The sequence below is a fragment of the Dama dama genome, chromosome 22, assembly GCF_033118175.1.
Source record: "Dama dama isolate Ldn47 chromosome 22, ASM3311817v1, whole genome shotgun sequence".
NCBI lineage: Eukaryota > Metazoa > Chordata > Mammalia > Artiodactyla > Cervidae > Dama > Dama dama.
In genome coordinates, this window is record NC_083702.1 from 3,488,479 (window position 1) to 3,501,725 (window position 13,247).

Consider the following 13,247-nt stretch of genomic DNA (forward strand, 5'->3'; position numbering starts at 1 on the left):
CTGGCAGGTCATGGCCTCTGGGGGTGCGGGCGCCCTGCCAGCCCCCTCCTCCCACCTCCACACACCTCCCGTGTGTGTGTCCCCGTCACCCAGAAACAGGATTTGCCGAACACCCCACTGATGGTGCTTCCACGGACTTGGCCAAACTCTCCCAGTGAGAAGCACCCACGCAGAGGGCATCCCAGAGTCAGCCTGCCACAAGCCCGGGGCTGGCACAAGCATGTCCCGCTGGAGGCGCGCCCGCGGGCGGCTCTCATGAGCCTCTCAGCACCTCTGCAGCCACGCAGGTGGGCCAGGACAGGGACCTCCACACCCGCGGCGACTCAGTCACAGGCGGGGGGTGTCCCCTGGAGGAGGAGCCACGCCAGGCAGGTGGGAAGGCCGCCGCACCAGCCGTCACGGGGCTTGCCCGGGTCAGGGGGCACGGCTCCCAGCCTGACACTTCTCCTCTCCAAGGCCTGGTGCCGTCTGCTGACCTGGCAGGTGGCCACGGCCGGCCGGGAGACAGGAAGGACGTCTGCTGGAGGCCAGGGAAGCCAGGATCCTGCCCGGGACACGACTCAGAAGCCCCGAACCTTCTGAGACCACAGGGCATGCCCGGGCAGAGGTCAGCGCTGTAATTTCCTCACTGCGCCCCCACTCAGCAGGACAGGTGAGCACAGCCAGCTTCCGGGTGCAAGGCTCTGGAGGGGAGCCAGGACCAGCTCCCAGGGGCACACGGCCCGCCCCCGCCCACCTCCCACGAGAGCAGAGAGAATGTAACAGGGAGGAGGCGGGGGCGGCGTGAGCCCAGAGGGACCCTCAGATGCACAGGTGCCGTCCTGACTTCCGAAAGCGTGGTTTCTGCAGCCAAAATGCCCCCTTGGTGCAGCCCAGGGGCCACACAAGCCAGACCCTGCTCCAATAGGAGCCTTCGGGGCCCCCACCAGGGCACCTGACAAACCAGCGCTTTCAAAGGGACGAGGCAGAGCGAGCTCCAGGCGTGGCTCCCCAAACACAGGACCACAGCTCCCGCGGCCGGCCTTTCCTGCCGCACCGCCCACCGGGACCCGGGCGGCCGGCCCACGCGGTCCAGCCTCCCCACCTCCCTGAGATACGCAGGGACAGCCCGTCTCAGGGGAGACGGTGGGGGGGGCACCTGCGTCCATGCCCACCCATGCCCAGCCCACTCCCCAGCCCCCGGCGAAGACACAGCGAAAAAGGAACACGGCTCCGAGGCTATTTTTAAATCTGTAAAAGTAGAACTCTCAAGCGAGAGTCCTCCTGGCACACAATTCAACAGGCCCAGCCACCACCAAAAATAAAAAATCAAGTGATAATCCTTAAATAAAACGCTTCCCACCGGCCAGGTGTGCAGATGCAGGGACCACCCGCTGAGCTGTTTCTGGGCCACGGTCAGGGAGCAGGCTGCCCACCTGGAAGCCCAGCCGGTGGTCCAGGGCCCCGCCCTTCACCTCCCCACTCAAGGCCCCTCGAGTTCTCCTGGCCTCTGGCCTCCCAGCCCGGCCCCCCGCTCCCCCAGCCCAAAGGCACGCCTTCCCAAAGCGCCAGGTGATCGTGAGCTGGGAGTGCGCTTGTGGCAATCCCCTCGCGGCGTCCTGCACCCTCTCCCCTCAGGGAAGCCAGCTCATCACAGGCAAGGCCCTGCTTTCACGGTGAACTTGCATCTGCCTCCTCCCCAGCGTTCACTGGCCTCTGGACGCAGAGGTACTGTCTAGGAAGCACTGGCATCGCCCTGCCATGCCGACGGCCCGGGCACCAGTAGGCGGCGTGGCTCTCGGCTCTGACACGCCCACGAGACAGGCCGCACACCACTGCCTTTCAGGCACATTTCAGGAAACCGACCGGGGTTTGGGGTGAAGCAGCAGAGCATGAACATGTTTCTCATATAAAATAAGATCCCAGGCAGCGCTTCCACCCAGAACAGCCGATTTTCAGGAACCAGAGACCGCCTTTCTGCAAGAGGTGGCAGGCTGATCTGATGGCCCCGGTCCGGGCTCCGGGGCTCAGGCCCAGCCAGCACTGAACCGGGGAACGTGTGTGCGCCCAGCCCCCACCCTGCTCCTCCTGCCAGCCGAGCGAGCCCTCGGGGCCTGGGCGGGGGAGGCGCCCAGCCGGGCATGGGGCCAGGCCCGCCTGGCAGGGCCCGCTCGCCTCCATCCAGCGGGGAGGCAGGACTGGACATCCGCAGGGAGTAAGCAAGAAGCGGGCTCTCAGCTCAGAGCCGGCCCTGTGGGTCAGACACAGGCACTTCAGGGCCCATTTCATCTCTTCCCAGGCCCCTATGACACGCGCAGGCAGTTTCATCTCTTCTTCATCCACTGGTTACCTGATCTGTTCACTCCCTTCCTGTCCGTCTGGGTCACCCATCTGCTGTCTTCCCAAAAGGGCAGAAACCACTCAATAAACGCATCCCCGCCGAGCGGAACTGTCCGACCCAGCCTCTGGAATGGAGAGTTTATCCTCTCAGCTCAACATTGCAGAATAAACAGGAGGAGCGGGGTTGGGTTTTTTTGGTTTTTTGTTTGTTTAGATTCAGAACCCAAGAGAGACATCTGCAGGGCGGGTCCAGAGGTATCCGACCAACGCCACACTGGACCCCGAGCCCGGCCGGCTGTGGGCGGCTGCCCCGCCAGACGCCTCCACCAGCAGACACCAGGCAGCTCCAGGCCCTGCGGTTTTCAATGGTGAGAAAGGGCTTCGTCGGCTGGAATCACCCAGACTGGCGCCCAGAAACTTCCTTCCTTCCAGCCTTGGCATCCAGAGGGAGGCTCTTCAGGCAGCAGGAGGCTGATGGCCACCCTCCTGCCTGCCTCCCCAGCCACCTTCTCCTGGAAGCCCCCCGCCACAGGGTCAGAGTCGGCCACACAGACCCACTGCTTGTCGGAGCAGGAAGGGGAGCTCCCGGGAGCATCAGGGCTCAGGGGCAAAGGGCCCCCCAATGCCGGAGCCTCCCTCCCCAGGAACGACCACAGTGGTGCCCCGAGGGCTGAGCCGCACACCCCTGGGCTCACCCTGCAGCGCATCTAGATAGGACCCCACAGGCCTCACATCCATCCGGGAAGAAGGAAGAGCTCAGCAATGTGGACCCACAGCCGGCTCAGGAACCCGAGGGCTTAGCCGGGCAGCCCTGGGGCCCCAGAAGCAGTTCCCTCCAAGCTCCAAAATCCACGCAGGTCACTCTTGGAGGTGCCTACCCGTGCAGCTGACGATGGCGAAGCACCTCCCTTCCCAGAGCCTGTGCCCAGCAGGCGATCAATAAATGCACGCTCTGGCTCAGAAACCACACAGCAGTGTGCGTGTGTCCGTGCCCAAACGGCAGTAACAGAAATGCATTTCGGCCGAAATGAAAATGGATGGTGGCTTTTCATTTATTTATGTGCTTCTTTAACAAATTTAGCCTCCTGCCCCCGGTCCTGAGCCAGGACGCGTTGCAGTCTCCCATTCTTCATCCCTCCGCCATCTCCTCCCAGGAACACGTGTTCTCTTCAATACTTAATAACTGAAGAAAGCCACCATAAACCTGGGCCATTTCCTCCTCTCCGAGAAGAATAGCAGTCTGCTTTTGGAGAGAGAGTACTACAGATAATTGAATGGAACCTTAACACAGACCACTCAGACGCTTTACGGATGGCAGGGGGCCAGGCTCTGCATGGTGGAACGTCCACAGCCACCCACCACTCGGGGCTGAGTCAGGAGCCAGAAGCCTGGGGCCAGCTCCGAGCAAAGCTCCCCGCCACCACCGTCCCCTGCAGACCCACGCCAGGGTGGCCCGCCCAGCACACAGGTGCAGGCGCAGAGGCACCAAGAAACACCTCTGTGGGTCCACAGGGCGCCGACATCCTTTCTTCCACGCTGTGCTCCCCTGGGTACCGGGACGGAAGAGACAGCAGGCAGGGACAGGCTCTGCGCAGACTCCAGCTCTGACGGGGTTTCCCTGCAACACCTCCCTCCGAGCACTGAGCTCCGATGAGGGCCTCACGTTAGACACTCAGGGCAGAGGAAGAAGCGCAGCCCACCCACTCCAGACTTCCTGCTAAGAACCACCTATACCTACATAAGAGGCTGGAGGGATGCAGTTACCACCTGTAAGCACGTCACAAGGAGCAGGGAGCAGGCGGGTTACCCGACCACAGCCACAGGGCCGACCCGCATGGAACACGGAAGAGCGCTGAGAACCATTCGGAGGGACTTCCAGGATGTGACCTCAGTGTGGAGAAAGTGAAAACATGCCAACATTTATCTAAGGGGTGGTCTGTTGTTGTTTAGTCACTAAGTCGTGTCCAGCTCTTTGTGACCCCAGGGACTGCAGCCTGTCACGCTCCTTTGTCCACGGGATTCTCCAGGCAAGAATACTGGAGTGGGTTACCATTTCCTTCTGCAGGGGATCTTTGCGACCCAGGGACTGAACCTGTGTCTGCTGCTTGGCAGGCAGACTGTTTACCACTGAGCCACCTGGGAAGCCCATCTAAGGGGCACAAATACGGACATGTTTGCTTTTATAAAAATCCGATGGAAGGATGAACTGTACAGTTAGAAGATGACTGGTTATCTGCCCAGGAACAGAGGGACTGAGGGGCCCCGGGAGAGACAGCTGACGTCTCTGACTACACCCTGACTCTGGAAATGTGGAAAGAGTTCAGACAATTGCAACACTGGATCTAATTCTAGGATGAACTCGGCAGTGTGCGTGTGGGGACAGAATGACATCCCAGACCTCCTGGTCAGATGTGCTGAGTACACTCTGACCTCAGCCTCATCCTGAGGAAACACCAGACAAACCCAGCCCATGGTGGGGCCATCTGAGCACCAGGAGACGGGACCACGGCAATCAAGACTCGTGACTCTGTTTATAAGTCCCCGATCTCATGAGGACACCAAAACCCCACGCAAAAGCCCAAGATGCTCTCAGGAGAGAATCAACTCGCTGCTTTGAAAGCTGGAATGTCAAGCCCGTCTCCTGCCTGTCTATACGAACTATGATTCGAGGCAACCGAAGAGTTAAGTTTCCAGCATCATGTTGGTTAACAAATGAAGAAAGAAATGTCGGAAGTCGAAAATTACCATCTGCAACCTCTAATGAGATGATACACGGAAGCCATAATGACAACCGGGTCATGATACAGCAAAGAAATGGCCTCAGGGAAGCACACGCCATCCACCACCCCCACCGAGGAGGGGCCTTCTCCAAGATCACCCCACCCCCACCCCCACCGAGGAGGGGCCTTCTCCAAGATCACCCCTCATCCCACCCCCACCGAGGAGGGGCCTTCTCCAAGATCACCCCACTCCCACCCCCACTGAGGAGAGAGTGTTCCTGAAGATCACCCCCACCCACCACCACCGAGGAGGGGCCTTCAGCAAGATTACCCCCATCCCACCACCACTAAGGGATGGGAACACGCCGGCTCAGATGATGGGACTGTGGGGATGCCCTGAGCAAGGTCCAGGGTGGGCAAGATCCACCCACCAACCACAACTTACAGACCCTGTTTGTGATTTCAGAGACTTGCCCTAAAAATGACCAGACAGTTGGGGAAGTTTGAGCCTCAGCTGGTATCTGATGCTATTCAAGAAAACCTTGATTTTTTAGTTTACTAGACTGTGCTTAGTCACTCAGTCATGTCCAGCTCTTTGCGACCCCATGGACTGTAGCCCACCAGGCTCCTCTGTCCGTGGGGATTCGCCAGGCAAGAATACTGGAGTGGGTTGCCATGCCCTGCTCCAGGGGATCTTCCCGACCCAGGGGTCAAACCCAGGTCCCCGCACTGCAGGCGGATTCTTTAGTGTCTGCACCACCAGGGAAGCTCTAACTCGCTTTTAAAACATAATCAGGGTTTTCCCTAGCAGTCCAGTTAGGACTCTGCACATCCACTGCAAGGGGCGCGGGTTTGATCCCTGGATGGGAACTGAGATCCGGCACGCCATGCCCCGCAACTGCTGATCCCCTTTGCTCCAGAGCCTGTGCTCCAAACCAAGAGACGCCACTGCAGCAAGACCCCCACGCACCGCAGCTAGAGAGGCCCCCGCTCCCCACAAGTCGAGAAAGCCCACACATAGCAACAAGTACCCAGTGCAGCCAAACAGAATTATTTTTAAAAACGCCCATCATCATTACCCCAGGCCGTCAAAGTGGAGCTCTGCACTGTTATGACATGAGCTGCCCAGCGTTCCACTCTGTTGATAAAACACTCAGGACAGAGCGCAAGGACAGGCCCGGGCAACGCCGATCCGGGGCCAGGCGGCCTCTTCTCTTCTCCGCTCTTCAGCCCACACGGGCCTCCCTGGGGGTCACAGCCGTCCTGCCCCCCCACCTCTCCGATGGACGCTCGCTCCCCACCCACCCTGCCTGCTAACCCCTCTCCTGGAGGCCTCCCGCCGCCCCTCCCCAGCAGGGCTGGGGCTCCCTGTCGGACGCTCACAGACCCGTCCCTGCCCGAGAGCACCAGGCCCGGGTGGTTCCTCCGCTGGACCCACGAAAGGCAACTGCACGAAGCACCGCCCACGGGTGCTCCCCGGGCCACCCAGCACGGCCACCACACGGCAGGCCCGCTCCGCTCTGCAGAGACGGCCTGGCTGCCCTCCGTCTGTGTGGCCGCCCCGGGGGAGCTCAGCAGGGAACAGGGTCACAGGGACAAGACCGCGGGAGGCGGGCCCCTCTCGGTCCACAGTGCCTGCGGACCCCGCCTGGCCCCGTCTCCCCGGCCCCTCCCTCAGACTCCCGGGGAGACCGAGTGCTCAGACCCGGGGCTCAGACCCTGCGGGCGGGCGAGCGCGGGCCGGCGGGGTGCAGGTGGGCACACACACGGAGTCCAGGCCCTGTACACACACATGTGTGCACACACACGCGTGCCCAGGGAGGCACAGACCAGGAAGAGGGGCCTGGGGGAAGATGGGGCGGGGGCACCTGGGCGGCGGGACAGTGCCCGAAGAGGCAGTGAGGGCCACGCGGCCCACCTCCGGGGAGGAGAAGGAGGGCCCAGCCCCCCCGGCTTCCCACCGGGGCGTGTGCCGGCCAGGGGTCCCACACGCTGCATGGGCGCCCGTGGCTGGAGCCCAGACCACGCTGAGCACACACACGAGGGAGACACAGGGAGAGAACATGCGTGAGGACAGAGGGTGAGGGCACCGTCTGCCGGGTCCCACCCGTCAGCGGGGGATCCCCGCCCGGCGGGACCCTGGGAAGAGGGAGGCGCCTTGCCCTGCACCCTCCCTCCGGGGACCAGGAGTCTCCACTCATGGCTCAGACGTGACTGGCTCTAGGCACACGGGGCGAAGCTGATTCCCTCTCCCTCTGTGGTTCTCCCCCTGGAAGCATCAGCCCCACGCTGGTGTCAGCCAAGAAAACAGCCTGCCAAGTGCATGGGCTTCATGGTGAGTCTGCCTGGATTAACCTCCTTACTAGTCAGAGGACTTAAGCCACCAGGAGGGTCACTTTTCTCAGCTCTGGAGCCTGTTTCCTCGTCTGTAAACGAGGAGAACAGAAGGGTGGAGAGGGGACCAGAGACAACACAGCACAGGGGATCAGCTCTGGAAGGAGGCCCTTCCGGAACCATCTCTACTGTCATCACTACCCAGAGGCCAAAACCCCCAGGTACCAGGCCCACCTGCTCCTCAATGAGCAAACTACACAGGACAGGAAATTTCAGATCCCCTCCAAGACCTCTGATGGATTTTGATTAACCACAACAGCGTGCCAGACTCTCTGAAATGACGAGAAAACCTCTGATGGATTCTGAGTTAACCACAGTGGGGCACCAGACTCTCCGAAAGGAGGAGAATTTCCGGGGACATTTTTCTCCTTCCTCGTGTCTGTCTGAGAAAGTAAAGACACTGCAGCCGTGCAGACGGGACTCAGGCTCGGGAGGCGAGGGCCACGCCTGTCCCCACCGCTAGCCTGGCAGCCCCCACGTGACCCCTGTGGGACCCGGCTGCACTCCTGCAAGACTGTCCTCTCTGCCCCGCACCCCCCACCCCTCCACCGGTACTCACGTAAAAAGTGTTTTTCCAGTAAGGCGATTTCCAGGTGGCCTTTGATCTCATTTAAGCGATCAAACTCTGTCCGGTTGAAGTCTTGGACTCCTGCAGCCATGATGAGGGTCCCTGGACCAGCCTAGAAGGAAACCACCAGGAGAGAGCTCAGAGGCGCCTGGGAGCACCCTGGGTCCACGTCACCTGGTTCTCTCATCACCTGGTACCTCGGGGTACCCCGAGGACCCCGCAGTCTGGAAAGGCCGGTTCCCAGAGCCCCCCTGGCCTAGGAAGGCACTGGCCCGGCGTTAGGACCTGCATCAGTTCACCTCGGTTTCATCTGCCGGGGAAGGGACATCTCGGGCAAAGCGGACATCCTCAGAGCCCCGGCGAGACCAACGTCCAGAAATGACAAACTAAGACCACAAGTGTGACGCTGAGCCTCTGGATGGGCCACAGCGCAGCTCTCAGACCACAGGACCTACCCCAGCCTGTGTGCTGACTTCCCAGGAGGGCGGCCTGGCCACAGGGCCTGGTGTCCTGCCTGGGGAGCCGGGCTGGCGCCCAGGGAGCCAAAGCAACAGGACTCCGGGGAGGGTGCGTCCATGTGCCAGGTTCCAGGGGAGCGAATTCCAAACAAGGCCCTGTCCTGGGCCCACGGTGGCTAATTAAAGCCACCCCCCCCACTATCCCGCCTGGCTCAGGGTAGGGTCCGGCTACAGGCTGCCACTGCCCGCTGACGTGGAGCACATGTATCGGCACGGCCAGGCCTGCCAGGCATGTCCTGGAAACTCCCCTGGTGACCCCACAACTGCACCCCGCCACGCAACAGGGCCATCTGACTCTGGGTCCCTCCCAAATTGGGGTAGGGAAGGAAGGGGACACTCAGCCTGGACAGGGTCCGTGACCGGCTCCCGCACACGTCTCCTCGTCCGGGGCCACAGCCCTGGAGGGAGAAGCGGACACTAAGACTCTGGCCCGGGGCTGCCCTGTTCGGGCCCCGGACCTCCTGGACCGTCAGCTGCTCTGGGTACCGCAGCAAGAGCTCCCAGATGGCAGGGACAGGCCGGGTTTATCTGCCTGCCCCGTGGGCCTGGCAGGGGCGGGCACAGGAGAGCTGGGCAACAGGCAAAAGACAGGGTCCCCCCCCACCCCGGCCTGCTCGCCCACTCGCCTCGCAGACGACGGTGCCCCTCCTCCCCTGCCCAGCCCCGGCCTCGGGCGACAAGGTGGTGGCCCCAGGGCAGAGGGCAGAGGCCAGCCAGGGAAGGTGGCCCAACAAAGTTGCTGGGCTCTATCTCATCAGCAACGTCCCCACCCAGGTGGGCAGGGCAGCCCCTGGCTCATGGCCCCATGAGTGACAACCCGTGAGCCCACGTCCTTGGAAGGCTGAAATGCAGGTCGGTCTCCAAGCAGCTGGAACTAAGCCCATTTGGAACTTGTCCCGGAGCTTTCAGATCCCTTCCAGTGGCCCCGGGTCTGAGAGAGGCTGGGATCACATGGCTGTGGCCGGCTCGGAGCCGAGGCCCCTCAGGGGACAGCAGAGGTCACGGGGCATGTCCGTGGTAGGCGCTGGTCACTTCCACCAGGACGACACACGACCTGCCCTCACGGCAGCGGTGGTGCAGGCCACGTGGACATGAGGCTCACGGGAGCGACCCCAGGTCCTGGGGCAGAGTTGACAAGAAGGACAGCGTGACCCGCTGTAGGATGCTGGCCTGTCCCCCGCAAGGAGAGAGAGAGCCCCTCGGGACTGGGGATGCGGGCTGGAGAGTCATTCATACTCACAGCCCTGGGCTCGCCCCGCCCTGGGCCCTCACCGGCCGGCTGGTCCCACCCCCACAGGAGGCACCCCCTTCCCGAGACAGGCCTGTGACCCCCACAGCGTCCCACCCAGCAGATGCTGCCGGCCTGCCAGGAGACACAGCAGTGAGGTCCCAGCCCACCCCTGACCCGGGGTTGGGAGGTCAGCCGCCCACTCTGCGGGGGACAGAGGCCGTGCCCAGACAGGGCACTGCCCTCGGGCCTCCGCAGCTCCAGCCCGCCTGATCGGATGCCGGCTCTTAAGAGGCAGTGCCGATAAATTATTCATTGCCGCCAGAAGCGAGCGAGCCAGTCCCTGTTCTATTACGAAGCATTAATAATACACAGGGCCAGGCGGGCGGGTGCTCATGGCCACACCTGCAAGGAAAGCCTAGCTCAGGTGCTCAGGCAGGAACCGCAAGGCCACGAACCCTGGGGTCCACGTGGGCGCGGCTGTCCACAGCTGGTAGGGCAGGGGGACTCCGGGCTTCTTCGCTGACGACAGGGAGATGCAGGCAACTGTCCCCAGAGCAGGGAGCCAGCTGTCACCCCTGGCCGGGAGGGGACCAGGGCAGCCTGCCCCACCAGCTGCCCGCCCACTGACCAAACACAAGCTTCCAGAAAGCAGGGCCTGCTCACACCAGAGCCGCCGAGCCCCTGAAGAGATCTGCTGGCCAAGGGAAGGGCGTCCACAACCAGCCCACAGGGGCCACTGTCCCCACCTGGGCTCCCGAGGCCCAGCCTGGGTTCGGCCAGCTGCCGGGGCAGGGACACGCACCCCGCAATGGCCAGGCAGCCCGGCCAGGTGCCCGAAGGTGCTGCCCTCGGGCTGGGCCAGTGGTTTCCAGACATCGCCCGGCGACCCCCTGCATCAAATTCCCAGGGGTCAGGCTGGGGCCCCGGCATCACTTCTGCATGAAAAGTTTGCCGATCACCCAAAAATCCAAGGAAGGGAAAGAAATCCTGCTGCCGGACAAACCACCCTCAATCTGGGCACGAGCCCCCGCCAGGAAGGTTGGAGGGGGAGAGATGGGGAGCAGCCTCCTCCTTGTCTCACCGGCCAGGAAGGACACGGTCCACCCAAGGCCACGCTGGGCTTGGCACCCACGGATGGGGACAGTGAGGGGCCCCGAGACCTGGGCCACGCGGCCGGGGTCGGGGCGGGGGTACACTCTGGTACTCACAGGGTCCCTGAGCTCCTCGCTGTCCCGGGGCGAGGTCCGAGGGATCTTCAGGGGAATCTCGTCTCCGCATTCGGTGTCTGAGGCATTCGGAGACTCGGCTAGATCGAGGAAGTCATCTCTCTTGTGACCTCTGAACCTGATTTTGTCCAGCTTCCTTAGCATGTTCAGCACTGAGGCCCTCTGCTTCACCTTAACATGACGCTCGGAGTCCCTGCAGGACAGCAAGGGGGGCAAGGTCCCGTGGTCAGTCACCTGCCGGCCGCCTGCCGGCACACCGCCCCCTACAGACAGCTCCAGGCCCCAGCCCAGGGCCGCCACCCGGCCCTGCCCTCTGGGAGCAGCCAGTCCCACTACTCAGGGACCCGGGGGCACACAGGCTTCCCCCCTGCCAGAGAGGCTAGAGCCTCAGTCACCCCCACCCAGCTGGGCTGGTTACTGAGCTTGGGCCCCTGTCGTCAGGCTAGCCCTCTGCACCCCTCAGGGGAGAAGGGAGCCCTGTTTCTCAGTGGGACTCCCAGCACCAAGGTGGGCAGCCTGGAGCTGCAGGGGAGCCACTGACCCCGTGGGGGTAGGGGGCACTGCGGTGAGGAGGGCGGAGGGCTGACCCTCCCGAGCTCCAAGAACCCGTCAGGAAGCACAGCCACGTGCACGCCCGGGACAGCCGCTAGAACGCAGGGGCTCTGGGTGTCAGATTCCCTCTGGACCCCTGTCCCCTCCCTCCGCCTGGCCCCGCTCCCAGGCACACGGCCAGGCTGCCCCATTGGCCCAAAACTCCGTCCTGCCTGCCCGGGTGCCTGACTCAGCTCTCAGGACCAGCTCAGCCTCACTGGGTCCCAGAGGTCTTCCCAGCACAGCCCCCAGGCTGCAGGCATAGGATCCCCTCAGCCAGGAGCAAGGGCAGCAAAGGCCGGGTGTGGGGTCATGCTGGGGGGTGGGTGGGGAGTGATGTGTGCTGGTATGGAGGAGACGTGTATGTCCAAGCACGCACGCACACCAGGGGTGGATATGCAGTGGGTCACGCACTCCCCACATCTCTGACCCAACCCCAGGAAAGCCTAGGGGTGGGGTGTGGGCAGCCCTTCTGGGCGTCCAGTCAACCTCACGCTGAAGTCCACGGCCCCAGCCCCGGTCACACAGCTCCCTGGCCACCAAGGTCTGCAAGAGGCCCTGGTTCCCCACGGGACAGGGGCTCTGAACATGCCCAGGCTCAAGCCCTCCACTTCCCACCGTTCTGAGCCCCAGCTTCCACCTCTGAAACAGAATGAACACCAATGGGAACGAGCACCAATCCGGCAAGAGGATCCCAAGAACTCGAGACGATGCCCGGGCGCCAACACTCAGCCTAGACCCAATAAACAGAGCGGCAACTTCACATAGGGTGGGGAGGAAGCAGGGGAGCAGGGCAGGATCCACCCCAAGCCGCCCCAGTGGGGACAGTCCACGCAGAGCCACGACGGCAGGGAGAAGCGCTTCCTGTTTTGGACGGTGCAGGCTTGGAGCCGTTAGACCTCGGTAAAGCACCGCCCAGGATGCCCGGCTGCAGCCCTGCATGCCTGCCCTGCCCTCCAAGGGCCGCCGCCCCTGGCATCATCACTCAAAACAACAAAGCCTGCGTGCAGTGGGCGCCCACGAGACCCGGGTCAGGACGAGCTGGGGCCGGCTCTGGTCTCCAGACAGCTGAGGCCGTGCCCGTCGGGGGCGGGGCTGGAGGTGCTCCTGGGACAGGGGCTTCTCAGGCTCTCTGGAACCCTGCGCTCCAGACAGCCTGGAACCCTGAGCTGGCCCGATGTGGCCCGATCTGGCAGGATGGAGGCAGGAGGCCGGCCATCCGGTAAGCTATCCCGTGAAGGAGCTGTGAACTCCAGATGAACTAAAAGGTTAAGTAAACTTAAAAAAAAGAGAGAGAGAGACTTAAGTTCCTAAGGAGAGGGAGTAATGGTCTACATTAAGAGACAGAGGAAGAAAAAAAATCAAAGTTTAAAAAAAAAACTCAACTAGACAAAAGTAAACTGACGTTTTGTTTAAAAAAACGCAGTGAAACAGGAGACACATGGAGCAAACCGGGCATGTGTGAACTCGTATCTCTGTTGTGAGACAACTTGCATGAATCGGTAAAGACTGGAGGACCTTGGTACACAGATGTGCAAACCAGCCCCCCACCACCCGGAGCAGAGGAGGAATCTCAGCAACAGGGGTCACCCAGGCCTCGTGCAGAAACCTCTAACTTTACCAAGAAGGAAAAGAAGCCAGCGATGTGACCAAGGCCGCAGGCAGCAGGGACACCAACGC

The 13,247-nt window shown here is 62.3% G+C and overlaps 1 protein-coding gene across 5 annotated transcripts in view; it reads right to left on the reverse strand.

Moving 5' to 3' along the window:
- The window catches only part of GRAMD4 (GRAM domain containing 4), a 62,810-nt gene that overhangs the window by 21,840 nt on the left and 27,723 nt on the right, over nucleotides 1-13,247 (reverse strand). For all 5 annotated transcript variants that reach the window (XM_061124323.1, XM_061124322.1, XM_061124325.1 and 2 more), the window contains 2 exons: nucleotides 10,959-11,169; nucleotides 7,993-8,113 (listed from right to left, as the gene is read on the reverse strand). In XM_061124323.1, coding sequence (XP_060980306.1) covers nucleotides 7,993-8,113; nucleotides 10,959-11,169 — 332 coding nt within the window. The remainder of the gene's footprint in view (nucleotides 1-7,992; nucleotides 8,114-10,958; nucleotides 11,170-13,247) is intronic.